General features: G+C 60.2%; 1 protein-coding gene across 7 annotated transcripts in view; it reads left to right on the top strand.

Annotated features, from left to right (window-relative positions):
- The first annotated feature begins 323 nt into the window (after positions 1 to 323).
- Positions 324 to 16,269, top strand: part of LOC125622006 (uncharacterized) — a 35,677-nt gene continuing 19,731 nt past the window's right edge. For 2 of the 7 annotated variants that reach the window (XM_048819539.2, XM_075118610.1), the window contains exons 1-11: positions 1,049 to 2,407; positions 3,866 to 4,006; positions 5,252 to 5,482; positions 6,483 to 6,641; positions 7,467 to 7,610; positions 10,621 to 10,788; positions 11,099 to 11,242; positions 11,725 to 11,874; positions 12,518 to 12,661; positions 13,579 to 13,725; positions 14,297 to 14,428. In XM_048819539.2, coding sequence (XP_048675496.2) covers positions 2,293 to 2,407; positions 3,866 to 4,006; positions 5,252 to 5,482; positions 6,483 to 6,641; positions 7,467 to 7,610; positions 10,621 to 10,788; positions 11,099 to 11,242; positions 11,725 to 11,874; positions 12,518 to 12,661; positions 13,579 to 13,725; positions 14,297 to 14,428 — 1,675 coding nt within the window. In that variant the 5' untranslated portion in view covers positions 1,049 to 2,292. The other 5 variants (XM_075118612.1, XM_075118611.1, XM_048819537.2 and 2 more) reach the window with 5 other exon arrangements.

Here is a 16,269-nt window from a genome sequence, read left to right as displayed (position 1 = left end):
AATCCCCACCTAGCTCAGCCCTGGGTGCTCAGAGATAGCCCCTGACAGCACCATGAAGTCAGGTACCATCTTCCTTCTCCTGGGGCTCCTGGCCCTGGGGAACGCCACATGGAAGAAGGAGAAAAGTGGTGAGTGGTTTGCCCTGTTCCTCTGGCCCAGGGCAGCTGGGGTGGATGTGGGGGATCTAGAGCCCAGCACCAGCTTGGCTGTCGATGGCTGGCTAATGAAGAGCTCCATGGCCATAGCCCTGCGTGGCGCTGATGTGGGCTCAGAGGAGGAACAGCCACATGCTGCCCATGGAAATCCACCCTGCCTATAGGGCTGCTTTCCAGCTGGGCCCTTGCCCAGGGACCGGGCCATGCATGCTATAAGATCTGCACGAGCATACTCGGAGCATGTACAGTACGCAGCCCCGGTGCACGGCCATTAGGCTATGCAAGTGCCCACAGGTATTTACATCCATTAAGTTGCAGGTGGAACAGCGAGGCCAGGGTTTGAAAACCTCAGCCCCAAGCCTCCCCACCCCCAGGACTGGCTGTGCTGACAGCTGATGTCAGGTCTGGGTGGCATGGCACCAGCTCAACCTGGTAAGGCCGGTTTTTAAGAGGCACAGACATTTTTGCCGCCTGGCTTCACCCCCTGCTCAGAGCAGGGAACAGCACAATGCTGTAAACATGGGAGGTCTGTCCATGCTCCAGCTGCCAGCCTGGCTTCCCCAGCTGAGCTGCACCAGGGAAGAGGCTCTTCCGGGTTTCAGAGGGAAAGACCTGACTAAACAGCAGCGGTAATGTGGATTTCGCACTCAGCCGTGCTAATGTCACCAAAGTGAAATGACTAAAGGTGGCTGCAAAGCTCTGATCTGTAACCGGTGCAGGAACAACAAAACAGCTGTCCGTGTGCCTGGAGAATCGCGAAGATATTGGCTGTATTTAAGAAAGGGGAAGAAAGTGATCCTCACAAATACAGCCCCTTTAGCCTGACCTCTGCAGAACACAAGGGTTTAGAACACATTGTGAAGGAAAGAATAAAGACGTGGAGGTAAATGAGATAAAATGCACCACGGGTTTACCAACGGCAGATCGTGCCTGACTAACCTGGTGTCTTTCTTTGATAAGAGACCTGATTCTCTAGAGGAGGGAAATGTGGAAGATCTAATCTAGCTGGACGTCAGTAAACGATGCAGGTGGGAAATTCCTAGTTAACTGGAGAAGACGGGATTAGCACAGAACTGGCGTGGGCAAGGAGCTGACGAAAGGGGAGATGGCCACGGGTTGTGCTGGAAGGGGGAGGGCCGGGCTGGAGGGAGGTTCCTGGTGGTGTTCCTCTCGGATCAGTCTTGGGACCACTCTTATTGGCTGTTTTGATTGGTGACCTTGGCACAGGAAGTAGGAGTGAGCTAATGAAATTTGCTGAGGACACAAAGTTGAGCCATTTTGTTTCAAATGTAGCTACGAACAAAAGTAAAGGTAAAACCAGCTGGAAACCGAAGGTTTTGCTCCACCTGAAACGACAGTCTGTGTGTGTGTCTTGGCCACTGAATCCAAAGCTCCATCGTTCACCCAGCACGAGCCCGAAGGTAGCACAGCGCGAGAGTCAGAGGCAGCGCAGTGGCTGAGGGGCTGGGTCCTGCTGCCACTGATGTCGGGGAGCAGGATCAGGCCCTTCCGTCTCCCGTGCGCATCAGACATTGGCCAGGCAGCAGGTTCTTCCCTGGCGAAACCCCAGGGGGGCCCACAGGACATTAGGGTGAACTCTGAACAGCTCCGCTCGACCGCCTGCGGCCTGGGAGAGACAACGCTGGCCTGTTACCACAGGCTGTTTGCCTTCGAAGGGCGAATCGCCCCAGGAGGAGCAACGGGCGCCCAGCAGCCCAGTCACACAACTGCAGGAGAACCGCGTCCTGCTCCACTGCAGCTCCCCGCTGTGCAGGCCCGGGGTGGGCTGGGTTAATGGGCTGAGGGCGTGGACGTGGCGAGGAGGCTTTAGAACAGTTAATAAATATTTACCCGCCTAAACCTTGCAGCAACTCCCTGCAGCTTCCTTCCTGTGCCTCCCTTCTCTGCGGTAATGACAGAGCCTCTCCAGCAAGAGCCACCAGCTTCAGTCCTAAGGTGCTGAACGCTTGGCCTCAAGGGTCAGGCCGGGACCCTGCATTCCCGGGGTTGGGGTGGGGAGAGCACAGCAAGGACAGCTGCTCCCCTCCCAGGAGGGCGGTTCAACTGTCTCCTCCAAGTGATCTGGGCTCTTGTCTCCTGCACAGCCACAGCCAAGGACGGTGAGTGTCCGGCCGAAATGAAGGGGCCCGCACGACCCCCCCAGGCCTACTGTCTCTCGGATGAGTCCTGCCCAGGGAGCGAGAAGTGCTGCAGCGAAGGGGACAGGAGAGTCTGCGTCCTCCCGGATTCAGGTACCGGCCGATCCCCCTATGGGCAGGCAGGGGAGGCTCTTCAGTCCTGTCCCATAATAAAGCAGAAGGTGGGGGTGGGTCTGACGAGACGAAGGCAGCTCAGCCAGCACCACCACGAGGGGGTCTCTGCACAGAGATGTAGCGGCCGGTGGAATTCCCTGCCACTGGAGCTCAGAGGGCTGGATGGCACTACCATGCGTTAAGATTAGGGTGATCAGCTCTCAGGCTTCAGGGCATATGCCGACTGCTGCAGGGGTCAGGAAGAAATTGCTCGTCCCCCACATACAGCCCTGCTCAGCTGGTCAGATACATTGCAGATGTTTGCCTTTCTCTGGAGCGTCAGACGCTGGGGAGTGCCAGAGACAGCCTCAGAGCAGGGGCTGGGGAGACTCGTCTTTGTTAGTTAGGAATCAGCAAAAAGAAAAGCAGCTCCGGAGGACTGAAATCTGAAGCTGTTCTCCCGGCTCCCCAGTCTCCGGCCCCGTCGCCCAGGAACGGCTCTGAAGAGCTCACTTTGCCAAGCTGAGAGGCCTTTCTCCCCTGGCGTTAGCTGGGCAGGTGCCCCATCCTGACGGGTCTCGGGGGAGCTCTGGGTCCCACAGCCAGTTCAAAGGACACGTTCCCTGCGGGGCCCGGCTCAGGCACCACTGAGCTGTACTACAGGGTGCTCCGTGGGGAGCGAGGCCATGAGCTCTGCACCAGGGCGCTGGGAACAGATCCTCAGGGCTCTCGGAGAAATGGCTGCCCACAATCAGCCAGGGCCAGGCCCACCCTGCGATGCCCTCATCAGGGCTCCGCCAGAGCCCCCAGGCTACAGCAGCTCCTGCCACGTGGCAGGGGGGAGCCTGACATTGTGTCCTGCCAGCTGAAAAGTGACGTGCGGTGTTTTGGCTCTGGCCGTTGGGTCACAATAACCCGCAGCCTGTGATGCAATGCACTCCTCGCCTCAGCTCCTGGCTCACAATCCCCAGCTCCCTCCCCGGGCTCTGCAGGGGAGGCAAAGGGAGACGTGTCCAAGCTGTGCTGGCCAAGGGGCAGACTCCTGCTTCTGCAGCATCGGTGTCAGCACACCCTGCAGGAAGGAGAGTGGGGGAACCCGTCCAATCCACGGGCAGTACTGTCTGGAAACGGCATCTCTTCTGATACAGGCCGCAGCTTCCCTGGACTTCAGGCTCTCTCCTTCCCGCCCTTGGGAGCCGCTGCGCTCCGTTGTGTGTATTCGCAACATCACCATGCACGTTAGAACATATCACAGACACCAGGAACTCTTCCTTAGCAGCAGTGACAGGAGCTATAGGGAGATGGGCAATTCCATAGCTGATAGCCACACAGAAGGGCATTGCATTGCCATGTACCTGCCAGGCCTTTGCCTATTTGACCGAGCGATCCACACCCCAGAACTGAGCCGTAAGTACACATGGCTTGACAAATCCCCTGTTCTTTTTCCTTCTTTCCCAGTGCACCCGGGGTATTGCCCCAAGCCAGACGCAGGCCTGGTCACCATCTGTCTTGTGAGCTGCTCCGATGACACGCAGTGCTCCATGGACGAGAAGTGCTGCACCATCGGCTGCCACAGAAAATGCACCAAAGCTGAGCCAGGTGAAACACTGCGAAGTAGCTCAAGGGGCTGCATCAGCCTGGTACAGCAGGCTGGCTTTCCAAACCAGTGAGGCCATGATAACATGGACATTTCGCACGCACAGTTGTGTGCCGCGTTCGTGCATTCAGTCACAGCAGCTGTCCACTCACGTGGCAAATCAGGCACATTTGCCAACACACGGGCCCAATTTGCATGTTCAAACATGGTCACTGTGACATGACCTGGCCTTGCAGCCGTGTACCTGAACTCTCTGGAAATGGCTCCCCCGCCCCTTGTCCCGCAGCGAACCTGCGCTGACAGACAGTGTCCACAGGCTCCCGGCAGCTAACAAGCCCCATGGCTCCACTGCAGGGAGGAGTGAGAAAAGCCTTTTCACAGAATAGCGCATGGCACAAGTGAGCGGCTTCGTCCTTAAAAGGCTGCTGCTCGCAAACGGAGGCAATGCAATCCAGACTCTCCATGCATTTGAGGCCTCTTCAGTATATTCTTCTCCCATCTCCAGTGAGCACAGATGGGAATGTGGGGGGGAGGGAACAGCCCTGCATATACCCCTGATCACTGCAGCAGCCCTGTGGGCCAGGAAGGCCTGCGCCCATGGGAGGAAATCCCACCCCCCGCCTCCACCGCAGAATTAGCGCTGGGTAGATAAATGCCACTGCCCGCGGCAAGGCCTCCACAGCCGCTGGGACTCAGCCAGCCGGGCCCCCTCCCCCTACAGGCAGAGAGCCCAGCCCCGCGAGCTGCTTTCCCCCAGGCAGAACGCCAGTCCCGAGCAGCCCCGTTGCCTTCCGTGGAGCTCCCCGGGGTGAAGTGAAGCTGGTGCCAAGTGCTTTGCTGGAGCTGGGCTTTGGGCCGTGGAACCCAAGGAGCTGCCCCTGTAGGGCTGAGCCAGGCAAAATGCCCAGTGGGGGAGGACCTTGGGCTGGGCTGATAGTGACTAACTGAGGCTTTTGCAATCCGCTGAGCACTGCCATGCAGGAGAGATGGGTCAGTATGACCCCAGCCCTTATCTGGGTCCAAAATCCTGCAGCTCCCCAGCCAGGCAAACAAGGAACAAGCCTCCACACCAGCAGCTTCTAGGAGCCAAGCATCTCCCACACGGTCACACCATTCTGCACCTGAGCCGGCCTGGCCGGGGCTTTGCCCCCTGGGAGCCGACAACCCCCAGATGCTTCTCAGGCCAGGGTGGGGAAGGCCCTGCCCGTTCACCGACGCGGTCACACTGGACTCTGACTCTTTTCCAGCCTCCCCGGGCGTTTGCCCCAAGAGGAAAGTACTGCAGCCATTTGCTCCTTGCAACAACAAGTGTGCAAGCGACAGGAGCTGCCCTAGGGAACAGAAATGCTGCTTTACCGGCTGTGGCCTTGACTGTGTCCCTCCACAAGCAGGTGCCCTCAGCACCGCCCTGCCGCCCGCCCAGTCCGGAGAGGGCTGGGACTGGACCAAACAGACTCAAGAGGGAAGCAGTGCTACAGGTGAAGACTCTGAGTGCACAGGGGGGTGGGGGGACTGGTCCTAGGCTGGCCCATTTTTCACCAGATCCCCCCGCCCCCTAGAGAGTCACTAGGGCTTGTTGGTCCCCCACAGACAGGGACATCCCTGCCCTTCTGCAGTGAAGCTGGGCCCTTCCATGGCTGGGAGGGGCGGTGCCGCAGTGACTGGGACTGCAGCCAGTGCTGGGTGCAGCCACAACCGCCCGTCAGTAACGGGCAGGGTTCCCAACCCTCCGGGATTGTCCTGGAGGCTCCAGGAATTAAAAATTGATCTTTGACTAAAGATTATGTCCTGTGATGAAACCTCCAGGAATACGTCCAACCAAAATTGGCAACCCTAGTAACGGGCAGAGGGCAACCTGAGATTTACAGGCTGTTGGTAACCATGCCTCTGCGCTGCAGCCCCCAGTGGCAGCTTTGTTAGCCCAGCAGTTACCTGCGCCAATTGCAGGGGTGTTCTGAACTCGCTGGGAACAAAGGCCCAGGCTTATTTATTTAGCCTAGTTCTAAAAGCTCTCTCCTGCTGTGTGAGGTGTCACTGTAAGCAGGCAGCAATTAGCCAAGGCAACCGTCATGCGCTGGGGAGAGCGGGACGCTGCATTAGGAGCCCGGCATTCACTTCCGGGCTCACTTGGACCCTCAGCTTGGGCTGTGCATTTGCAGGAGCTGGTGTGTGCAGTCGAGTGCGCAGAGATGGATGCACACTAGCCTGCCTGCTCGGTGCCCGCGAGTGCCAGGATCGCGTGCAGCAGTGCCGGGTGCAGATCCTTGGTTGTGCACGTAGCTGGTTATTTGCATGTGCCTCTTTCTGCAGGAAAGTGCCTCAGTGTCTCCACCGGGGAAACGAGGCCACTGCCTGTTTCCCAGCGATGGTGCATGGGGCGAGTGGAGCGCCACGTATTGCCATGGTGTTATTGCCACTAGAGGGTGGGGTTTCTGCTGCCCACGGGCGGTTGTTCCTAGGGCCTCATTTCTGTTGCAGGGAAGCCTTGGACACCACAGAAACGTGGAACCTGCCCACCCAACCTCATCAGGTGTCTCTACACAGAGCCCCCTCTGTGCCGCAATGACACCGACTGCCAGGGGCGGCAGAAGTGTTGCTATAACCGGTGTAGGTTCCGCTGCGTGGAGCCGGAGGAAGGTACCAGAGACGGCGGGCAGCACCACGCGTGCTCTCGGCACGCGGGCTAGGCACAGAGTTACTGGGGCAACCCTCCCCCCCGATTCACAGCGGGCACCAGGGCCAATGGCAGCTGCGCCCGGGCCCAAACAAATCCCCACAAATCGCCTCTCTCCCCATCAGCACTGGGCTCATCCCGCTTCGCATCCTGCCCTCCAACGCCCCTGCCTTTGGGCACGGCTACTGAGAGCAGACTTTTTATCCCCGAGGTGCCCCTAAAGACCCGGGGAAGAGCCTGCAATTAACGCCCTGCCCAGGCTGCAATCCCTGGTGGGCAAAGGGCATTGCCCGGTGACACTGCCTCAGCCTTTGGCAGCGAATTGGTTGAGGGTGGCACAAAGTGGGTGTGGATTAGGATAGAGGGAAGGCAGGGAGAACGAGCGCTGGGCAAAATTGGGGAGAGAGGAGCTTGGGCAGCAGGGTTAAGGCAGGGTGCTGAGAGCACCCAGGGCAGGGGGGTGAAGGCAGGGGGCAGCCAGGGCAGAGGGGTGAAGACAGGGGGCAGCCAGGGTGGGGATGAGGGCATGTATAGAATCATAGAATATCAGGGTTGGAAGGGACCTCAGGAGGTCATCTAGTCCAACCCCCTGCTTGAATCAGGACCAATCCCCAATTTTTGCCCCAGATCCCTAAATGGCCCCCTCAAGGATTGAACTCACAACCCTGGGTTTAGCAGGCCAATGCTCAAACCACTGAGCTATCCCTCCCCCCCACGTAGTTCTCTTTCCTCTTCCATCTGCCCACCCCTCATCTCTCATCTCTGCCCTGTGACCCCTCGTGTTCCAGAGAAACCCGGCGTCTGCCCAGCTGAGGCCCCAGCGGGCGTCCTCGATCCCTGTTTCTTCCGCTGCTCGGCGGACGAGGACTGCCTGGGAAGTGAGAAGTGCTGCGCCCTGAGCTGCGGTGCGGCCTGCCTGGAGCCAGGGCAGGGTGAGTGTCCTGGCAGCCCCGCACAGACCCTGTCAGGACCCCACCCCAGACTTGCCCTGAGGGACCCTGGCTTCCCCAGGGGCTCAGTGTCTCAGCGGAGGCGGGACGCTCTGTCCACCAGGAGCTCAGCCGGGGGCCAAGAGGTGGCAGGTGCTAAGGACAGCAGCTGAGAGTGGAGGGGGGCAGTGTCTGGGGGGGCAGGCGGGGCTAGCGAGGGGGGAGACAGGAGGAGTCCGTGGGGAAGACGGGCCGAGCAGAGGGGGGCAGGAAACAGGACCCCAGGACGACGCCAAGGCTGCAGGGCCCCCCGTGCTGCCCTGCCCCAGGCTGCAGAGCCCGCAGCCCACAGCAGGAGGCAACCCAGCGGCCCCGGCCAGGGGATTGCGGCTGCCACAGACCCCCCCACTTTGCTACTTTGGGGCGGGACTTAGGAGAACACCTGGGAAAGGAGCAAGGCCGCGGGACAGCGACTCGCGGGTTTGGGGTCTGAGGAAGGAGGGCAGGCGATAGGCCCAGCAGGGAGGACAGGTGCCCGGTCAAACCCCAACCCCTCCCCTGGGGCGGGATGCTGTAGATGCTTAGCCCCCAAGGCACGCAGCCCCGCTCAGACATTCCCTGGTGCCGTAAAGCCCCCAAGGCAGGCAGCCCCGCTCAGACATTCCCTGATGCCGTAGCCCCCAAGGCAGGCAGCCCCGCTCAGACATTTCCCGGTGCCGTAGCCCCCAAGGCAGGCAGCCCCGCTCAGACATTCCCCGGTGCCGTAGCCCCTAAGGCAGGCAGCCCCGCTCAGACATTCCCCGGTGCCGTAGCCCCCAAGGCAGGCAGCCCCACTCAGACATTCCCCGGTGCCGTAGCCCCCAAGGCAGGCAGCCCCGCTCAGACATTCCCCGGTGCCGTAGCCCCCAAGGCAGGCAGTCCCGCTCAGACATTCCCCGGTGCCGTAGCCCCCAAGGCAGGCAGCCCCGCTCAGACATTCCCCAGTGCCGTAAAGCCCCCAAGGCAGGCAGCCCCACTCAGACATTCCCCGGTGCCGTAGCCCCCAAGGCTACGCAGCCCCGCTCAGACATTCCCCGGTGCCGTAGCCCCCAAGGCAGGCAGCCCCGCTCAGACATTCCCCGGTGCCGTAGCCCCCAAGGCAGGCAGCCCCGCTCAGACATTCCCCGGTGCCGTAGCCCCCAACGCAGGCTGCCCCGCTCAGACATTTCCCGGTGCCGTAGCCCCCAAAGCAGGCAGCCCCACTCAGACATTTCCCGGTGCCGTAGCCCCCAAGGCAGGCTGCCCCGCTCAGACATTCCCCGGTGCCGTAGCCCCCAAGGCAGGCAGCCCCGCTCAGACATTCCCCGGTGCCGTAGCCCCCAACGCAGGCTGCCCCGCTCAGACATTTCCCGGTGCCGTAGCCCCCAAAGCAGGCAGCCCCACTCAGACATTTCCCGGTGCCGTAGCCCCCAAGGCAGGCTGCCCCGCTCAGACATTCCCCGGTGCCGTAGCCCCCAAGGCAGGCAGCCCCGCTCAGACATTCCCCAGTGCCGTAGCCCCCAAAGCAGGCAGCCCCGCTCAGACATTCCCCGGTGCCAGGCTCATGTTTAACACCTGGCTTCTGCGGCACAAACGGGGCAGGGGGCTGAGGGCTGGGGGGGCCCATCCGAGGAGGCACCAGCCTCAAGGTTCTTAGAGCTCTGGGCTGGGGGCCCCCACCCTAGCGCCTCTCACACCCGCTGCGAGGCATGAAGGAAAGGCCCCGCAGCTGAGTCCATGAGGAGAAGCTGCAGGGGATCCCATCCCCCGGGGTCCCACCCAGAGAGGAGAGGCAAGGGGGCAGAGGCTCAGCCCTTCGGGCTCAGGGGAGTGAGAGCTTTAGCAGTTTGCCCCGTCTCTCTCCACCGCATGGGAAGCCGCCCAGAAATGACAGCCCGGCAGGCCCTGTGCTGGAGTTGTGTGCCCTGCCAGTGTCTGGCAGCAGCCCTGGAGCAGGGACACTCTCCCCCAGGCACCGTTAAACCCTACTGAGGCGTTCGAGGTGCCTCTAGAAGGGCTCTTGTTCTCGGTCTGTGGAATGCTCCGACTTCCTGTAGCATAGGGTTGCCAGGTGTTTGGTTTTCGACCGGAACGCCTGGTCGAAAAGAGACCCTGGCGGCTCTGGTCAGCACTGCTGCCCGGGCCGTTAAAAGTCCAGTCGGCAGTGCAGCAGGGCTATGGCAGGCTCCCTGGCTGCCATGGGTCCGGGCAGCTCCCAGAACCAGCGGCATGTCCCCCCTCCAGTTCCTATGCATAGGGGCAGTCAGGGGGCTCTGCATACTGCCCCCCACCCCAAACACCAGTTCCACAGCTCCCGTTGGCCAGGAACCACAGCCAATGGGAGCTGCGGGGGTGGTGTCTGTACCTGGCCATGCCTCTGCTTAGGAGCCAGAGCGGGGACATGCTGCTGCTTCCAGGAGCTGTCTGAGGTAAGCGTCTCCCCGAACCTGCACCCCGCAACCTTCCCATGCCCCAAACCCCTGCCCCAGCCCTGATCCTCCTCCCACACTCTGAACCCCTCAGCCCCCTCCTGGACCCCAAATCCCGCATCCCTGGCCCCACCCCAGAGCCTGCAGCCCCAGCTGGAGCCCTCACCCCACCCCCCGCACCCCACCCCCCTGAGCCAGCCCAGTGAAAATGAGCCAGTGAGTGAGGGTGGGGAGAGCAAGCGACAGAGGGAGGGGGGATGGAGTGAGCAGGGGCGTGGCCTCAGAGAAGGGGTGGGGCCTTGCAGGCGGGGCATGGGCAGGGGGCAGGGCAAGGGTGTTCGGTTTTGTGGGAGTTGGGGTGACCAGATGTGCTGATTTTATAGGGACAGTCCCAATATTTGGGGTTTGTCTTATATAGGTGCCTATTACCCCCCACCCGTCCCGATTTTCCACACTTGCGGTCTGGTCACCCTAGTGGGAGTAGAAAGTGGGCAGCCCCACTGTCGCGCCCTAGAGGCTCCTGCCCTCGCGGGCTGCCCCACGAAGGGTCGGTTCTGTACCCTCAGACATTTGCCAGCTGCCAGCCCAAGCGGGTCTCTGTGACGTCTACTCCTTCCGGTACTTCTACAACGCCACCGCCCAGAGGTGTGAGCCGTTCTTGTACCACGGCTGCCGGGGAAACGCCAACAACTTTAGGACAGAAGCCGAGTGTGTCCAGGCCTGCGCAGGCCACGGTGAGGGAGAAGGTTTCCCTGCAGCCGGCTCTGCCGAGGGGGCCCGGATCCCCTGCCCCAGGACACCAGGGACACCCCGGCACTGGAGTCAGAGGGTCCTGGTGGGAGAGAGGGCTCAGGCCCCGGGAGGCGGGAAGCGGAGGGGCCCTTTGCCCCAGGTGAGGCCAAGAGCCCGGGGCAGGGGGATGAAGAGGAGGGAGAGAGCAGGGCCGGGGGGAGATGGGCCCTGGCTCACGCTCCCATGGAGCTGGGAGGCTCTGCCTGCGAGTGGGCATCTCACCGCCGCCCGCGTGACTGTTCTGTGCCCCAGAGAAGCCTGGCGAGTGCCCGGCCGTAGAGCAGGGACCGGCCAGGGCCTGCGAGAAGAGATGCCGCCGTGACGACGACTGCCCAGGCGCCCAGAAGTGCTGCAGGAACAGCTGCGGCTCCGAGTGCCGCTCAGTGACCCCAGAAGGTGGGAGCCGCTTGCTGCTGTGAGGGGAGCCAGGGCTCCCAGGGGTCCCCTCGACGCATGCACCCCTGGCTGCACGTGCACCCCCGAGCGCCGGCCGGACTCTCGCTGAGCACTCTCCTGGGGCGGCCGGCACGGTGGGGAGGGCCACACGGGTCTCCCAGCCTCCAGGGGGGTCAGCGCCCGGCCTAGGGAGCAGGGGCCACGGGACTGTGCTGAGTGCAAGGGGGAGGGGGGAGCTGTTTATGGGCGGGGGCAGGACAGGTTGCTGGATTTATTGTGCTTGGGACTCACTCTCCTTCCCAAAGTGCTCCCTGTCCCAGGAGACAGGTGGACATGCGAGAGGCCAAGACCAAGCAGGGACAGGGGTTGGGCTAGGCCCAGACAGAAGGCCAGGGCCAGGTTGGCCCATTTCCTGCCAGGACGCCCTTACCCCACCCGGGGCTGCGGCCCAGGGTCTGATGCCCCATGGCTGTCTATCGCAGTGAGGCCTGGAGTCTGCCCGGCGTTACCAGGAGGAGCCGTCGGTGCCTGTGATGAGAGATGCCGTTCCGACAGCGACTGCCCGGGCGCCCAGAAGTGCTGCAGCAACGGCTGTGGCCTGGCCTGCGTGGCCGTGGCTCTCATCCCGGAGGGTGAGGATCGCAACACTAGACCCCACTGTGCAGCCACCCATAACACGCTGTCCCAGCAGCTCGGGGCACGTCCCCCCACCCCGCCCTGGGCGGTTTATTGTTCTCCCCCATTGCTCGATAGAATCTCGTACTAAGTTCAGTTTGCTAAATGCGGGAGTTCTGTCCTAGCCAAGAGGGCGATGGGAGGTTCCCCTGGGGCGACCATGAACGTTGCCCTGACACACCAGGGCCTGGTCTGTTCTGAGGCCATTCATTCCTGGAGGGGTCCCGAGTGCTGGCAGTCCTACTGCTGAGCTAGTTTCTGCTCAATTGCTTCGGTGCAGCATCAGCTTCCCCTGCCCCCCACCCCACCCTTCAGTGTCCGTGGGGGTCCTCAGGGATCTGACAGAGCCAAGCCCTCGAAGCTGAGTCACAAATTGCCTGGATAATGGGGCCTGTGCCGTGAAACGGCTCTTGCACAAGACGAGAAGGAGGTTCAACATCCAGGCTTGTGCACGCTCCAAGTGGAAGTGCAGCCAGCACGGCCGTACACCCCTGCCCAGCCACGTGGGGCTCCTTGGGGCCCACAGCCTTGGCTGGCTGCCCGAGGAGCCCTGCACTGTGAGTGGGGGTATCCCTGCCACGTCTGCTCTGTGTGTTGCAGTGAAACCCGGCGTCTGCCCAGCCCAAGCGCCAGCGGACAGCCTCAGCCCATGCTTCTTTCGATGTACCAAAGACAACGATTGCCCGGGCCAGGAGAAATGCTGCCGTCTCAGCTGTGGCTCTGCCTGCCTGAGACCGAAGCACGGTAAGAAACAGCTATTACCACGCCAGGCCCGTGAGCACTGGGGATGTTCCCCCTGCAGGACGTGTGTCTGAGGCTGTGGGAGAATCGGGGCCACTCCCTGAGGATATGTCTACACGGCACAGACCTGGAACAGCAGGGCTTCAGCCAGCGTGCTAAAAATAGCGGTGGAGACGTTGCCCTGGCCTTGTCCCCTGCCCCACCCCAGCTCGAGAGCCGGAGCCACAGCGTCTACACAGTTATGTTTCATGCACTAGCGCAAGCCCTGCCCCCACAAGTCTGGGGAGACGGCCTGGGCGGCTCGCTCTCTGGTGCAGTGTAGACATACCTTCCAGGGCCAGGTCCCCACCCCGGAAACACGCCCTGAATGATCCTGACTCCCCCAAGCCCCAGGAGATCTGACTATCTCCTGATTGGCAGGGAGCTCAGTCCCAGGGGTCTGGGAATGGGGACGTGGGGCACAGAGCACTGGGGGCCAGGGGGCAGAGGACATGGGCCCAGAGAGCTGGGGACTGAGGGCCATGAGGGAGCAAAGAGTGAGGCCACATGGGGCGGGAGCGCTGGCAGGACAGAGGGCACGTGAGCTGAGGCAGAGAGGGAACGGGCAGCTGAGGGCAGGGCTTGGGGCAGGGAGGGGTCTGGGGGAAGAGGACTGGACGTGCCAGGGCCCCAGCCAGATGGGGTCACAGGGCAGAGAGGGGGCGACCTCAGAGAGCAAAGGGCAAGGAGAGGCCAGGGAAGGTGCCGAGGCAGCAGGCCAGGGGACTGGTTCTGGGCCGCCCTTCAGGCCGGGCCTGGCCCATTTCCCCAAGGAGCCCCCTGCCTGCCGCCCCATTCCCGCATGGAGTCGCTGGGACTTGGCTGGGGCAGCTCTGTGACTGGGCAGGGCCTCACTGCCACGCGCCTGGCCTGTGTTCCAGAGAAACCGGGGCTTTGCCCAGCATTTAAAATCAGAGACGAGGGGCCGCCCCTGACGCTGTGCTGGCAGGACAGCGACTGCCACAAGAGAGACAGGTGCTGCAGGAGGGGCTCCAGCTACGTCTGTGCATCGCCCTCCCCCACGGCAGGTGAGACGGCACCTGCCCACGTGGGCTGCTCCAGGGGCACCCGCTGCCCACCCCGTCACTCCCTCCCAGGGGCCGATGGCTCGAGGGCCCCATGCCAGCCAGAGCCAGTTGAGTGCACCATTCTGCCCCACACACCGCCCTCCGCCAGTCATAGAGACAGAGCCTCAAGCCCTGTCCCAGTGCTCCCCCCAACCTCAGCGGGGCTGAGCTGACCCCCACATGGTGCCCTCTAGCTCTGCCCCTGGGCTGTACGATGATAACCATGGGGATGCCCAGGGGTTCTCCCCATGACAGTGGGTGGTGGAAAGCAGCCGCGGGGAGCCCGGAGCAGAGCACCAGACATCAGCTGTCTCCCAGCGCACCCATCCCCACTTGCCACGGCTCCTGCTGCCTTCACCTGCCAGCCCCACTGATACTGACCCCACACTGCGCTGAGCGCTGGGAGATGTCAGAATCTGCCTGCAGTCCCCTTGGCCCTGTTCCCGGCAGGGCCTCCACCCCTGGTACCGGCTGGAGCGTTAGGGCTTGTCTGGATGGGCCGTCACTGCCCTGTGACCACTCTGTGTTGCAGAGGAACCCGGCGCTGGCCCAGCCGCCCCCGAGGGGCACAGTGGGCAGAGATGCCGCAGTGACTGGGACTGCCCGGGAGCAGAGAGATGCTGCAGCCGTCGGTGTCGTGCAGAGTGCCCCACGCAGGGCGAAGGTAAGCCCCACCCTGTGCCATTGGCACAGAACTCAGAGCTGATCATAAGAACATAACAATGGCCATACAGGGTCAGAGCAAAGGCCCATCTAGCCCAGTGTCCTGTCTTCCGACTGTGGCCAGTGCCAGGTGCCCCAGAGGGAAGAAACAGAACAGGGAATGACCAAATGATCCATCCCCTGTGGCTCATTCCCAGCTTCTGGCAAACAGAGGCTAGGGACACCGTCCCTGCCCGTCCTGGCTAATAACCATTGATGGACCTATCCTCCATGAATTTATCTAGTTCTTTTTTGAACCTAGTTATGGTCTTGGCCTTCACAACATCCTCTGGCAAGGAGTTTCACAAGATGACTGTGTGGTTTTTTGTGTGTGTGAAAAAAACTTCCTTTTGTTTGTTTTAAATCTGTTGCCTGTTAATTTCATTTGGATCTAGGCTGTTCTCAGTGGTACCAGATGACAGAACAAGGAGTAATGGTCTCAAGTTGCAGTGCGGGAGATTTAGGTTGGATATTAGGAAAAACTTTTTCACTAGGGAGGGTGGTGAAACACTGGAATGCGTTACCTAGGGAGGTGGTGGAATCTCCTTCCTTAGAGGTTTTTAAGGTCAGGCTTGACAAAGCCCTGGCTGGGTTGATTTAGTTGGGGATTGGTCCTGCTTTGAGCAGGGGGTTGGACTAGATGACCTCCTGAGGTCCCTTCCAACCCTGATATTCTATGATTCTATGACCCCTAGTTCTTGTATTATGAGAAGGAGTAAATAACACTTCCTTATTTACTTTCTCCACACCAGTCATGATTTTATAGACCCCTATCATATCCCCCCTTAGTCGTCTCTTTTCCAAGATCAAAAGTCCCAGTCTTATTAATCTCTCCACACAGGGAAGCCGTTTCATACCCCATCTCATTTCTTTTGCCCTTTTCTGGACCTTTTCCAATTCCAATATATCAATTTTGAGATGGGGCGACCACATCTGCACGCAGTATTTAAGATGTGGGCGTACCATGGATTTATAGAGAGGCAGCATGATATTTTTTGTCTTATATTATCTATTCCTTTCTTAATGATTCCCAACATTCTCTTCTCTTTTTTGATTGCTGCTGCACATTGAGTGGATGTTTTCAGAGTACTATCCACAATGACTCCAAGTCCTCTTTCCTGAGTGGCAACAGCTAATTTAGACCCCTTCATTTTATAAGTATAGTTGGGATTATTTTTTCAATGTGCATTACTTTACATTTATCAACATTGAATTTCATCTGGCATTTTGTTGCCCAGTCACCCAGTTTTGAGAGATCCTTTTGTAGCTCTTCGCAGTCTGACTGGGATTTAATTATCTTGAGTAGTTTTGTATCGTCTACAAACTTTGCCTCCTCACTGTTTATCTCTTTTTCCAGATAATCTATGAATATATTAAAATAGGACTTGTTCCACTACAGACCCCTGGGGACACCACTATTCACCTCTCTCCATTCTGACAGCTGACCATTTATTCCTATGCTTTGTTTCCTATCTTTTAACCAGTTACCAATCCATGACAGCTCACTTTTCTCAAGAGCCTTTGAGGAGGGACCTTGTGAAAGGCCTTCTGAAAATCTAATTACACTATATCCACTGGGTCACCCTTGTCCACATGCTTGTTGATACCCACTGTCACGGAGTCCCTGGGCAATGCTCTGGAACTGCTCCCTATGCAGCCAGTCAGGACTCTGGTGAGGTCTCCTCTCTGGGAGCAGACTGTCTTCAGGGCAAGAAGCTCACACGGCTTCCACCTTCCTGGGTCGGACCTCGGAGCATTCAGCATCCTCTGCCTCTCCGTGCGCTTCCCACAGTGAGTCTGCCC

This window comes from Caretta caretta, chromosome 13, assembly GCF_965140235.1.
Source record: "Caretta caretta isolate rCarCar2 chromosome 13, rCarCar1.hap1, whole genome shotgun sequence".
Taxonomy (NCBI): Eukaryota; Metazoa; Chordata; order Testudines; family Cheloniidae; genus Caretta; species Caretta caretta.
This window is presented reverse-complemented; position numbering and strand designations above follow the sequence as displayed.